Source organism: Dendrobates tinctorius, unplaced genomic scaffold (genome assembly GCF_039654945.1).
Source record: "Dendrobates tinctorius isolate UK_male_01 unplaced genomic scaffold, ASM3965494v1 ptg000009l, whole genome shotgun sequence".
Lineage (NCBI taxonomy): Eukaryota > Metazoa > Chordata > Amphibia > Anura > Dendrobatidae > Dendrobates > Dendrobates tinctorius.
In genome coordinates this window covers 19,911,203-19,925,835 of record NW_027361677.1, presented here as the reverse complement: position 1 = coordinate 19,925,835, position 14,633 = coordinate 19,911,203, and the positions used below count along the sequence as shown (strand labels likewise).

General features: G+C 42.2%; 1 protein-coding gene across 1 annotated transcript; it reads left to right on the top strand.

Moving 5' to 3' along the window:
* Positions 1-3,364: 3,364 nt before the first annotated feature.
* LOC141096826 (sulfotransferase 2B1-like) lies at positions 3,365-13,815 on the top strand. Its single transcript, XM_073583669.1, has 7 exons — positions 3,365-3,578; positions 3,658-3,801; positions 7,667-7,875; positions 9,245-9,371; positions 11,448-11,542; positions 12,457-12,637; positions 12,903-13,815. Exons 2-7 carry the CDS (start codon positions 3,663-3,665, stop codon positions 13,016-13,018), a joined length of 867 nt encoding a protein of 288 aa, XP_073439770.1. The 5' UTR covers positions 3,365-3,578; positions 3,658-3,662; the 3' UTR covers positions 13,019-13,815.
* The last annotated feature ends 818 nt before the right edge of the window (positions 13,816-14,633 follow it).

Genomic DNA, 14,633 nt, shown 5'->3' with positions numbered 1-14,633 from the left:
ACTACTTCTAGCATTACCAAACTTTCCAAAGTTGCTTAGTCTCCCATGACTCATTCCTTTTTTCCATGTTTATTATTTAGTCTAAAGATAGAAGCCGGCGCCGGGGTGTAATTGGATAGTACTGTAATTATTATTTTTTTTAGATGTTTTTAAGTGTGAACTTTACGAAACGGAAAAGTTTAGGGAGTTCCTGGCTGAGTAGGAGGTTTGATCGCAAAAGTACAAGATGTTTGTTGGAATTGCTGAAAATTTAGGCTGCATCTTACATCACGTCTGGTCCGATCGCTTGTCGGTATGGGGAGGTTGAAGGCATCACGCCGGAGTGTGTTGGTAAAAAAATAATTATAGATTCTCTATGGCAGAGGTGAGAAGGTTTCCAGGAGGTGAAAGGCGCATTACACCAGTAGATATCTGATATTGTCTCGGTCCACTGTATTTGTATATTTACCTGAATGGTTGCAATACCAAATTCAACCTATGTACAAGAGTGGCGCTGTATTGCTTTTTACGTTTTTTTTTTTTTTTTTTTTTAATCCTTGCCCTAATCTAAGACAATCCCTTTAATCCTCACTAGTAAAATAACTTTGAAAAATACATAAGATAGAAGATCTGAACATAAGAAAGTCTGCACATCTCCATCCTGCGCAGTGCAGCCGCGCAGAGATGATCTCAGTATAGGAATGTGTGCAGATGAAAAAAAAAACAAACTCCAAATTCCTTCATGTCTGCAATGCAGATCCCATCTTATCACCCCGGGCTCCAGACTCATCCAGACACATTTGCTCTACAGACACAGAACAGATTTTGTATATGGCAAGGACTATGTTGGGATTTATTGCAGCGCTACTCACTGGGTTTAACGCTGCAGAGTCCAGTACAATACATTGAGTGGCCAGAGTGCAAGTGTCCATAGTTGGAGTCAATCAGTAGAACTATACTTCCGCTAGAGGGAGCTGATGGGTGCCTAGGTTTACGGTAACACTCCAGGCGATCCCTCCAAGCTCACTCAGTCGTTTGCATCTGTTCATAGGAGTGATCGTCAGCAGTTGATCTTAGCCGCACGGCGGGACTCTACCCCAAAAGTTTTTATACAGACTTGACCATAGGCCCAAACATTTTTAAGTAAGGCCTCGTTCAGACAGGTGGAACCCGTACTATAGTCCATGGGGCGCGGCTCAAATGTTGGCAGATATTTCGCGGATCGAGTATCTGGGTATTGCTTCATCTAGTCTTGTTTTTATCATTTTGCTACTATGGTTTAATCTTGTTTATATTTATTACCTTACGTACTTGTATACATTGTGCCTAATGTATCACTTATTTGGGGGCGCTGCTTCTATCGATAAGGCCGGCGGTTCCGGGCTGGAGTGTTTTTCACTATATTATAGGCAGCCTTCTACTAAATACATTTTTTTGTTCTACTGTATACTAGTTATGACGGGGTTTGGATGTGCCACTTGTTTTAACCCCTTCACGACCGGAGGTATTTTTGGTTTTGCGTTTCCGTTTTTTGCTCCCTTTCTTCCCAGAGCCATAACTTTTTTATTTTTCGGTCTTAATATGGCCGTGTGAGGGCTTATTGTCTTTTTGCGGGACGAGTTGCACTTTTGAACGATACCATTGGTTTTAATCATATCGTGTACTGGAAAATGGGAAAAAAATTCAAAAAAATACCAAATATGTATATGTTTGATTTTTTTTAATTTTATTATGAATGGGGCGAGACATGTTTATTTTTGTAATATTTTTAAAAACTTTTTTTTTTTAAACTTTTTGCATGCTTCAATAGTCTCCATGGGAGACTATAAGTTGCAATACTTCGATCACTTCTGCTACGCACAGGCGATGATCAGATCGCTTGTATGCAGCAGAAATGCTCACTGCTCACTTGCTATGAGCGCCGTCCACTGGGTGGCGCTCGTAACAATCTGGCTATGACACCCATAGAGGTCTGCTGGACCGCGATCATGTGATGGAGGTCACCGATGGGCGGGATAAACGATGCATTTCCGGTAAACGAGAGTTAAATGCCACTGTCATAAATTGACAGCAGCATTTAATTAGTTAACAGCCGCAGGTGGATCGCGATTCCATCTGCAGCTGTTGCGGGCACACATCAGCTTTATGGATCAAATGGTACGTGCTCTGAAAGGTGCGGGCTCAGCGCCGAAGCCCGCACCAAACAGGGGGAGACTCACGTGGGCGTATTATTACACCCAACATCGGAAAGGAGTTAAAATACCCCCAGACATTTTTTTTTTTTGGAGCAGTTTGCCAACATTTTGGTTTCTTCATTATTTAATGGTGTCTCCTCCACACCTGTGCCACGATTCTCGGAGCACAAAACACTGACACTTGGCAGAAACTGATTGTATCACAATTGCTGCACCCAGTAAACTAAGTGATACATCGCTGGAATCAGGGTCTCTTTTCCTACATTGTGCTGCTTTCATATGAGGCAGCAAAAACTTGGTGACAGATTCCTTTTAAATCTTTAGTACGGCAATTCTTTGTGCAGAATCAGCATAGATTTATCCCTTCTGCAAAGGAAAGTGTGAATTCTGCAACAAAACTGCACAACAAAATACACATGGATCGCGTGCCTATGCTGTTGCAGAAAAACTGTAGGAACGCAGTGAAACAATTTGCACTGAACACGCAATATGTGAGCATAGCCTTGGGATATGTTCACATGCAGCGATTTTGCTGTGTTTTCTTTTCTGCAGCCAAAACCTGCTCTTTTAGCATAAAAAAAAAACAAAACAGTTTTTCAGCATCTTGTAGGTGTGGATTACATGTGTGCTTTCTGTAGAGTACATGTTTAATAAAAATTAGTTTTATTTACAAAAAAAAGCTGCAAAAAAACACTCACAAAAAATACCGTTCCTGCGTTTTTCACTATCTCATGGGTGAAAAAAACTCTGCAAAAATGCTGAAAAAATTGACGGGCTGCAGATTCTTTTAAAAAAAAAAAAAAAAAAAAAATTGCAGTTCCCAAATTCGGTCAGGAAAAAGAATACATGAGGTTTCTGAAATCTCATAGCTTTTGTTGGTGCTGTAAAAAGCAGCAGAAAAAAATGCAGTTAAAACAAGTTTCAAAAACCGCACCATGTGAACAGAGTCTTATGCTTCTGGGTGCAAAGATCTGACTTCTAGTGCAAATCTACCGTATTTTTTTTTTTTAGTCGATGAGTCACATCACGATGAAACTTAAAGGACAAACTTCTAATTCCCAAATAGCAAAAATCAGGAGTAAAGGTTTAGTAGCAATCAGAATTAATGGAGAAATGCATTAATGCAAATCTTCCAAAATAAATTCCAAAAAGAGACATGTGAGGGTGTAGTAGAAGGACGAGCTTCTGCTCACGTCACAAGGAGGCAGTGAGAGAGTCTTTATGGTGGAGGATTTTGCAGTCTCCCCATAGTGCCCAGATGACTTCCATTTACCAGGAACCCACATAATCTGCAGGTCCCTGTCCAGCTAGTAGAGGCGAGACCGCTTCCTGACGTTGGCAGACACAGAAGTTGCTTAAACATTTCTAAAAAAAGAAGAAGCAGAAAACATTGGACTACAAAAGGTAGGAAGTAAAAATAATGCAAGAATGTGTGACCTATGCAATGCATCTCTTATGTAAACCTGTGTTCTTCCTCCTCCAGTCACTATGGACAGGATGGCGGTGACTGAAGAATTTGCTGGCATTCAGCTACCGGGGCATCTGCACACCCCACAGTCCTTGCAGTACGCCCAGGAATTCGAGTTCAGGGAAGGAGACGTGGTGATCGTTACCTACCCCAAATCAGGTAGGAATGGCACTTATTACCTATGTTTTATGTAAGAGGGAATAAATGCCTAAACAGCAATACTTGTAATGGAAGCGCCTTATGGAAAAGTTTTGGCGAGAGGTGGGGTGGTAAAGATTTTTAGATAGGTGACTCAATCTTTTGCCCTAGGCACGGGACGCCCGGTTACACTCCTCCACTGCCAGCCTTATGGATGTGTAACTGTCACTGGGACAACCTTCAATTTTAATTGGTCTCTCCCACCAATGGCGTACCCTTATAAAGTCCACATGTGATTACGCCGCAAAATCTGTACATTTTACTGTGGATTTTACTATATGCATTAAAAGAGATAACATGTGTTGGGAAAATCCACAAGAATAATGATTCTGTATTTCTCTGGCTGCTGTGGAATTACAAGTCTCAGCAATCTATGGTTTATAATGGTTAGCATATGACCTTAAAGGGTTAATTCTCACCCAAAAATCAAGCTTTCCTGTATCGTTGCCGGTCGCTGGGATTCCAACAGTCCCAAGAGCGGAGGACTGGGTTCTTTATGGAACAGAGGTGCTCTATTTACTGTATTGTCCATGGGACTGCTGGAAATAGCCGAGCAATGTATTGACAGTCCCACAGACAATGACTGGAGCAGAGGCTGAAGAATCCCACTCTAGAGATTGCTTAAGGTCCCAGCGATCAGCAACTTCTTTCCTATCCAATGGATAGGAGATGATTAGATTTTTTGGGGAGGAATAACCCTTTAATATTCACAGATGGTCGGGAAACATGGAAAAAGGGAGCGCACTCTGCCCTCTGTGGCTCGGGGGTCTCTGCTCTCAGGGGTCAGATTTGCTAAAGATAAGGATATTGGGGGATATTTATAAAAAAAACAGTGTTCTTGGAGTACGGTAAATTACAATAAATCTTTCAAGCTCAGAAGTATCAAAGGACGTGAAAAATGCAGAAAGTAAGGCTTGGGCAAAATATGTGATTTTGTAAGACTAAAATTGGGGTTCCTGGCCCTAAATAGATCCCTACTCCATAGACGTGTGAGGACTGGCTGCAGATACTGACTCAGCAGCAGCGGCGTGTAGAACATGTATGTGCTTGTGCGTCAGCTCTTGGGAATCGCACATTGCCCAAGGTCGATTAAATTACAGTAACACCAACTCATTAATTTCACACCCATTACATAAGGCTATCCCTGCTGGAGAAGATACTATCAGGGATGCAATAATATCATCAAGGCAAAACTAACCTTATGGTTTTTCTGCTACAGATCACAGGCAGTTTTAGAGCAGTCTGCAGATAGAAACTTGAATTTCCCTTAAAGAAAGAAGATAATTAACCTTTGAGGTTTTCATGATCACATCTACTTTTATGTCATGTTAGTCTGAGGGCCGTATAGCCTGGACTGCAATCACGGACTGGCCGGCGGCTCATGTATCTCTATGCAGCTGTCATGCTCGGGTCAGGAGAACCGCCGGCCAGTCCGTGCACTGCGATGTGATTGTCATCCGTATTATACGGCCTTCTGACAGCGCTCTTAATGTGTTCTGTCATGCACATCATAAAGACCCCTAATTGAGACCGTATTAGCGAAAGCGGACACTCACTAAAGAGTGGCTTACGCCGGTCTGACTTACCCAGGTAGCATGTTTGGCCATTTATCCTTTGTAGATCCATAACTAGGACCCTGTTATGATTGAGTCACCGTAGGAGGCAGACACAAAAATAGAAGCTACGTCCAGAAAACCAGAGAAGTTGGCAACTATCAGATTGCAGACCCCTGAACCTATCAACACAACTAGCAGTAGCCGTGGGTTGTTCCTACGGTGCCCTAGACCCCTCAATCACAGCCGGAGAGCTAAATAGCCTAAAGACAGAAAAGGAAATCTAAACTGCCCCAGAGCAGACCCCAAAGTAAAAGGCAGCCCCCAACATATAATGACGGTGAAACAAGATGAAAAAACACTCACACAGATAGAAAGATAGGCTGAGCAAACGACGGGGCCCAAGCTATCTAAACAGAACAGGAAAGGAAGGTTGCTGTCTGCAATCTGCCAAAACCCTATCAAAGACATAAGCCAACAAGCTGATATGGAAAAAGACCCTGAAGCAGCTAGGCTTCAAAAACTAAATCAGCACTCAGGTATTTTCAGAAGACAGAGCTAAGGGAATTCAGCTCACCCCAGCAGGGAATGGCAGAAATCCAGAAAAACAAAGCAAAACAAAGTCAAAGCACAAATGCAAAAAGCCGAGCAGAAAACTTAGCTTTAGAAGAGCAGGAATTCAAACTGGTCTCCAAGGATCCCACAGAGAAATCACCCGCAGGGCAGAAGGGCGTTGGCAGCCTTATATCCAGTCAGTAACTTCACTCAGCCAGTCATCATCATTAGGCTCCGGTGTTTCGTAATCAGGCTCACTACCTTTCTTTACCAGAAGAGGGAGTTCCTCGGGCCTCAGTAGTGAAGGGGAAAATGAACTCACAACAGGACCCATTCATTCAGGAAAGGACTTGGACGCCAGCTCCCATCTCTTGTGACCCGCTGACATATATGATCGGCATGCTACTAAATTCTTTCAACGGAATAGTCATGCACGACCATCTCTCCATTCTGTCAGGGCATCTCCGAGCCCCGTACTTAGAACTGGTGGATGTCCTAACAATCGGACCCCACCAATCTGCAAGGTTTGGAGTGTCACCGTGATAACTTTAATGCTGGGTATAATCTTATGTTCCCCATCCACATGGTCATCAGGACACTTATATAAATAAACTCCAGTATATATCGACACATTGGAGATGTCCCATACCTTCTTTACTGAATTTCACAAGTGTAAAACCAGATGGTCTGACATGCACCATCCTGTAGGTTACCGGTCACACTTGCACTTCCCCCACTTAAAAAAAAAAAATGGAAGAAATGAGAACAATGCAAACAGAGAAGGGGCCTAGAGCACACAAGTAGGGACACGTCAATGTCCACTTCTCCCTACATGTGTCTAAGTAAGTAAATACCATTTTGTTATTTAAAGGAGTTGTCTGATGTAGAAAACCCATCATCATATACCTATTAGGTCATTCTGAATAAAAGGAAGGAACCCCCCTTATAGGACCCTCACCTCTTGGCCAGAGTACATAGTGGATTTTCCATCCGATTTCACAGCAAAAATTGCTTACATTATTAAATAAATCTCCTTATGAGGCTGGTGTACTTACTTTAAAAATCTATGTGAAATTGGCTGTATAATAATTTTGTGAAAGTTTCCCTCCCTAATAATACAATTAGCAGTTTTGCGAGTCCAGATAGTTCTCATTTTAATATAGGTGAGAAAAAAGGATTATTAAGCCTTTCTGGATTTTCATAGTAAGCACACCAGCCTTGTAATTTGAAACCTGGATGCATGGATCCACTTAATATGGTCATTGTTCATTTTCCCTGCAGAGGAAGAAACTAAACAGGTTTCCTTATTGAGTATCAGCAGGAGGTAACTTGGGGATCATTTTGTTAAGCAAGTCTTTTTAAAAAAGTAAGGGTTGTCTGTTACTTAGCAAACATTATTGATACACAATTCCAATATGCACAAATGTGAAAAATATCAAATAAAATCTGTTCTCATTCACCACTAGAGGGAGCTAAATGCACACTTTTAGGATGCAGTAAGCACTGATGAGACCCCTAGTGGTGGCAGGAGGCAGCCAAAATTTAATGTCAATGTAGAGGATTTGGAATTCTCAAGCTCAGGAGAAAAACAAGGCACTGCTGTAAAGAAAGCGTATTAAAATGTCATGCTATGCAAAAAGCGTAACTAGTGTAGTCCATCTGAGAATATATCTGATCTTGAGTAATCGGCTGATATATCATATTGTGCCATCTTATAGGAACCACGTGGATGCAAGAGATCCTAACGCTTATCTACAGCCAAGGGGATCCAGAGATCGCTACTACTGTACCTAACTGGATGCGTGCTCCATGGCTGGAGCATACTTACTTCAAGGATACCCTAAAGGATGGAGAAGGTCCCAGAGTCATCACCACTCACCTTCCGAGTAACACTCTGGCTCCAGCCTTGCAAAAGCCTAAAGCAAAGGTACTTTTTTTATATTTTATATTCAGCTCGATATGTGTTAGTGGTTACAGAGGGGGCACAAAAAGTTACTGAGGGGACGCAAGAAATCAGAGGATTAGTGCCAATACGGAAGGCGACTGTTTTTTCTTATTTTTTAGCTATTGAGAAGGGTTGTCCTTCTGGATTGGCACTAGTCCTCTGATTTCTTGCTTCCCCTCAGTAACTTTTGTGCTCCCTCTGTAACCACTAAAACGTATGGATCGGAATATAATTGTATGCAGAAAACAAAAGATTTGTTTAATCAAGACTTTGAGCAAAGTTGCTTAGGTTTACATTTTTGCAAAAGTGTCACATCAGTTGACCTAGTTTATTTTTCTTTTTCTTTATGGAGTGCACCTTTTCTTCCGGATTTGTAGACTTCCGATGCGTGGAAATGGTGCAGAATGCGAACAAAGATGCCTAGATACACAGACACATCCTGGAGCTAACAATTAGGTGTCCCTTTAATGTCACCTCCTGCAAACAGCAGAGGAAATGACTACTAGAGAAAGAAGAAATGATGGGGCCACAGATAATACTTTGCAGAACAGTGAAATGTGTTCATAGATCTGGGGTTTTAAAGAGAAGCAGTTATCTCTTCAGAAATGGCTATTTTAGTAACTTCTTGGATTTCTTATGAAATAACAATTCTGCTTTGCACCATTCCTCTGTCTCCCCCTTTCACAAGTGTTCTTTTAACTGCTGCCAGCACAGCTCTTTTTTTCCAGTTTTTACATTACAATCTGCATACATTATTACATAAAACTTTTGATCCTGATGAGACTGGTGTACTTACTATAAAAATCCATATCATAATGGCTGCATTATCCTTTGTGAAAGTTTCCCTGCCTAATATTAAAATGAGCATTTGAGGGGTTCACCTTTAGCTGGACTTTATAAAATCTGTGTTTTTATTTTAGGGTTATAGAACCATTCTGACATGGATTTTCAAAGCAAGTACATCAGTCTTATCAGGTCCGGGAGATCCATAATGCATGCAGTTTGTATTGTGAAATCTGATCACTGATCTGCTTTTAGGAGCAGTTATTTGTTTTTTCCCCTTCCATCTTCAACTAGGTAATGTGCGCAGCAAAGCCTCATATATTTCTATTAGATGGGGATCAGAGATTATATATATATATATATATATATATATATATATATATATATATATATAAAAAAAAAAAAAAGACAGTTTTAATAGATTTCTAATATAAAGTTGGTATTCATGACCAAGTAGATATATGGCTGCCAGAAACAGCGCCACTTTAGTCCATTGGCTGTTTGTGGTATTGCACCTTTGAACCGTGTGGAAGAAGCTGATTTACAAACCTGACTTTTATCCACCCAGGTCATCTACATTCTGAGGAATCCCAAAGATGTGGCGGTGTCTTTTTATTATTTCCATAAGATGGCCAAATTCCTGCCAGACTCTGGATCGTTTCCTGAATTCCTAGAACTCTTCCTGGAAGGCAAAGGTCTGATATCCAAGCTAAGAGGGGATGGGGAAGTAATGTACATCTGGGTATAAATGCAATGTGTTATCACCCTCGACCACTGCAAAATCAGGCAGGTTTACATTCAGGAGTCTGGGAAAGATGGGTGACCAGAAATGTAACTGAGCAGAAGGGGACATCTCAAACATATGTGATGGGTGTGACGAAGGACATATACTTGGCTTAACATAACACAAAATGCTGCCGGCGGAGGAGATGGTAGGGAAGGTCAGCACCCATGGGGGTGATGCGGGGCCATTGCAGCTTTTCTGAAGAGCTGGCTTTTCAAAGTTTCTAATTTAGGAGCAAGTCTGACTTGTTGGGGTAGAAAGTTCCAGAGGGTAAGTGCAGCATGGGAGAAGTCTTGGAGATGATTGGATGAGGCGCAGACAAGAAGAGAGCAGGGAAGGAGGTATGGGAGAACCGGAGATTATGTGTTTGGAAATACACTGCAAGTAAAAAAAAGTATTGAGCCGCATGTCTTAATCATTGAATTTCGATTTCTAATGCCCCCGGTGTATAACCTCAGGCCCCTCACCCTATGGTATACAATATCTGCCCCCTGCCATGTCGTCTGCCATTATTAACATGTGATAGAGTGGCCAGTGCGGAGCTCACGGATACCAGCTTAATCCCGCAATAAGAGCCACCGCGGTAACAAGTCCGTCCATGACATTTCTCTCTCCTAAATCTTCTCCCATCACCTGTGACTGATATTATTGAGACATGGAAGGAACCGCAGCAACTCAGCCACAAAGTGGAGAGACCCCATAAAGTTACAGAGCGGGGAGCCGAGTGGTGAGGAGGAGAGGGCAGAAAAGTTACCAAGCACTGCTGACCCAATAACCTCCTCTGGTATATCCTCAGCACAAACACCGCACCCCCACCAGGAGCTTCACGGCAGAGCAGCTGCATGCAGCCGTATATCACCAAGCACAATGCTGAGCGTCGGATGGAGTGGTGTAATGCTACCATCACTGGACACTGGAGGAGACGTGTTCTGTGCAGTGATGGATCACACTTCTCTATCTGCATCTGATGGAGTAGTCTGGGTTTGGTGACTTCAGGAGGGCGTTACCATCCTGACTGCATTGTGTCGGCTGTACAGATGGTGAAGGATAACGCTATGGGCTGTTATAAGGGGTCGACCTCGGCCTCTTCGTTCTAGTGATGGGAAATCTTAATACTTCAGCACAAGACATTGTGGACAACGGCAGCTTCCACCTTTGTGAGAACAGTTTGGGGTTTGCCCTTTTCTGTTCCCCATGCCTGTGCCCAAGGTCCATACAGACATGGAAGGGGGAGAACATGACCAACCACAGAGAACCCGAACCACAACCCCATCCGACTCCTTTGGGATGAACTAGAGTGGAGATTGTGAACAGGTGGTGCACAAGATATTACATGTTCGGAGGTAGAGGAGAATCAAGGTAAAGATGTATGGAGGGGAAAGTTATGCACTGGAGATTGTGGGGAGATAGTGGGAGACTGGGTCTCGGTATCTGAATGTGAGCACCACATGAAAAATAAAAATGGCCGCTGTATTTTAGCCACTTCTGGTGGATTAAAGAGAACCGTTTCCCAATGCAGAAAATGTGGAAATGAACCTTTTTACATAAAAGAAGAGACGCCGATCACTGCTTTCCTCATTGCCTCCATATAGAGACAAGTCTGTGAAAGTGATGGCATACCATTAGGATCTGTGGAGGATTGACTACCAGGACCACCGCCTCTCCTGAGAATGATGGGGTTGCAGCACTGAGTTGACAGGTTACCCTGTTACCCGCTATGCAGCATCTACACCAAGTCCAGTCCCATTAAAGTGACTGGGGCCATGCTGTAGGAACCTAGACAGCTGCTGATTGTGTAAGGCAAAACTATGACGGGAACACAACACGCTTTCATTCTCATGAGCAGTGGCGGTTCTGGTAGTCAAACCCGCATCACACATCAATTCTAGTGATATGCTGACCCTTTAAGATGCAATGTCAGACAATCATGGCAGCCATGACTGGCTGTGGCCTTTCCATTAATGGAGTTTTTTTTTGTATATTTCAGTTTATTATGGCTCATGGTTTGACCATGTGAAGGGCTGGTACAGTGAAAAAAAGAACCTGGACATATTTTATATCACATACGAAGATATGAAAAAGGTAGGAGATCTCTCTGGCATGTTTTTTATCCCTTTGCCAAATTCACTGTAGCTCTTCAAAAAAACTCAATGACTAGTCGAAAGAAGTACCGTTCCTGTGTTTTAATCCATAATTTTTTTTTTTTTAACCTGGTATAAATGTCGCTGTTCTCCTGAATCCGGCGATATTTTTCTTTTGTTCCTGCGCCTCTCCGTTCCAGAGATATAGCTCCTTCTTCCCTGTATATAAATCTAGTCATTTAGCCAACAGGGTGTGATCTTCAACACTTCTCTGTGGGCGAGTTCATAAGGACCACACCCACTTGTTTAAAAGACTAGAAGAGGAAGAGGCGGCCATATTTTAGGAATGGAATGGCGTAGAAACAAAAGAAAAGCATCGCCGGATTCAGGAGAATGGCGGCATTTATACTAGATTAAAAAAATGTATGTTTTTGGCAAGTGACAGGTCCTCTAAATATTTTCTTAAAGGATTAGAAAAACATGAATGATTTATTCTAAAAACAGCACAGGTTGTGTGTGATATTGTAGTTCTGCTCTGCTCATTGAGCTGAGCTTTAATACTTTGGGCAAATATGGCACGGTTCTGGATAACCCCTTTATTGTAATAAAAGCCACATAAGAGAGAAAAACTTTACTGGTTGTGTTCCCATGATAGAACAACATTGTCATAGTTGTCCTAGATCTACTTTACCATCCACATTGATATCTACTTTCTGAATGCAGTTCTTCGAGTTAATTAGCATGTGGGCAACGGTAAGATTAGGGATGGCACAAAGCAGGAAGGGTTGTCATAGGGAGGCTAGCAAGTGGAAAGTGAAAATGTTCTTCGTTTCTGGTACTTTTTTTTAACACCCATGGGGCAGTTTTATGCTTACCCTAAAAAAATCCTAATTATTTTTTTTCATATGTTCATAGGATTTAAGAAGATCAATAAAGAAGCTGTGTGGTTTCCTTGGTTGTCCCATGTACTCTGAGGAGGTGGACAAGGTGGAACAACACTGCGACTTTGCCATCATGAGCCAAAATGTAATGGTCAATTATACACTTATACCCCGGGAGATACTGGACCATGAGCAAAGCAAGTTCATGAGGAAAGGTGGGTATTAATGGTTTCTCCACCACTGATTGGGTATGCCAATAATATGTGACTGGTTTATGCTGGGACTGGGAAAAAGGTAGCCAGAACCCTGGTCATGTCCCTGCTAGCACTTGTAGTGCCTCCGAGGAGTAGACTTGTGTAGCGTCAGATTGTCCATGTAGAAGGGCGCTGGTTGGACAGTCCATCACTTTACTACACACCATTAGCGTCAGATCATAGGTTGCACCCTCTTCACTATACTTTGCTTTGTCTTGGGTTATAGGGGTAGTTGGAGACTGGAAAAACCACCTGACGGATGAGCAGAATGAGAACTTTGATAAGGTTTATAAAGAGAAGATGTCGGATTGCGATCTACAAGTTGTCTGGGATTTGGACTAAACAATGAATGAACAAAACTAAGGACTCAAGTCGGAATAATAACAAGCATGACGGCCGGGCTTACAAGTGGGGCGCAAATTTGTAGAGCAGAGTCTTTAAGCGGTTGCATTTGGTCAATAATGTGACTCCTAGATTGATAATGCTGGAGATCACCGACACTTCCACATCTGGTGTAATAGGAGAGGATAAGCAGCGTCATGTCTGGCACTGCTCATCTCGAGAGACAACTAGGAATCAAAAGCTGAATAACCCATTTTTTGCTAACAGTCTGTTAACATAAACCTCAGACTGTTGATGGATCCCTGAATCTCCTGGCGGCAATTCGGCTGCTCAACGTCAACAGAGCAGCTCTTCTTCTCCCGGGCCATGCTGTCAACAGGGAGTGACTGGCAACGTCATGCTGATTGACAGCTGGATCACCGCAGCCAAGCAGTGGGTAGCCGGCTATCAATCAGCATGATGTCGCCAGTCACGCCACGTCAACAGAGTAGAGTGGAAGAGAAGCCGCTGCTCTGTCGACGCGACGTCAGCAGCAGCCATAGAATTGCCAACAGGATTGGTCAGTGACTGGTCTGTGCTGACGGAGATCAGTGTCGGGCTGCATGGAAAGCATGACAAAGGGAGATGTCTATTAGGATTATGTGCTGTATAATGATTAATATTTGCTACTTGTTTGTTTTTAACACTTTTCATATTTATCCTCCTTAAACTAAATCTTATGTACACTCCCTGACAGAAGTTATGTCGCTTATCCATGTTATGTAAATAAAAGCTCATAACCTGACGTTAAATTCATCCATTGGTTGTATAAATTATTCTTTTCAAAGCTGAAACCCTCCGAAATGTGGTTTAGGTTAAGAAAATAAATTGGCATCAATGCAGAAATATTGATCATTTAATGGACACAGAATGGTCAGATTTTGGCAAGACAAAAGTTTTGATGGCCACAGAAACTAATGTGATATTCAAACAAATAATTAACTTAAAATACAAATATATGTTGCATAACATTGGTGAATGAAGTTGTGGTGCTATTAGAGTCATATTTAATATTTTGTGTGATTTTCATGAGCCTGAAGGACTGCATCCATGCGGTTCAACAATGATTCATACAATTTATTAATGAAGTCATCAGGAGTAGCACAGAATGCAGTCTTACACGCCTCCCAGATTTCATCTAGATTATTTGGTTTTGTCTTCCAAGCTTCCTCTTTCATCCTACCCCAAACCTGCTCAATGATGTTCATGTCTGGTGACTGGGCTGGCCAGTCCTTGAGCACCTTGATCTTTTTTGCCTGGAGGAACTTTGCTGTAGAGATGGATGTATGAGATGGAGCACCATCCTGCTGCAGAATTTGACCCCTTTTATGATTTGGAATATAAGAATTAACTAATACTTCTTGAGATTTTAGGCTATTGATATTGCCTTCCACCTTGCAAATGTTTCGCACACCCCCATAGTGAATGTAACCCCAGACCATGATCTTTCCACCACCAAATTTAACTGTTTTCTGCATGTATTTTGGATCCATACGGGCTCCAGTAGGTCTCCTGCAGTATTTGCGGCGGCTGTGGTGTAATGCTACTGGAGATTCATCAGAGAATTCCACCTTCT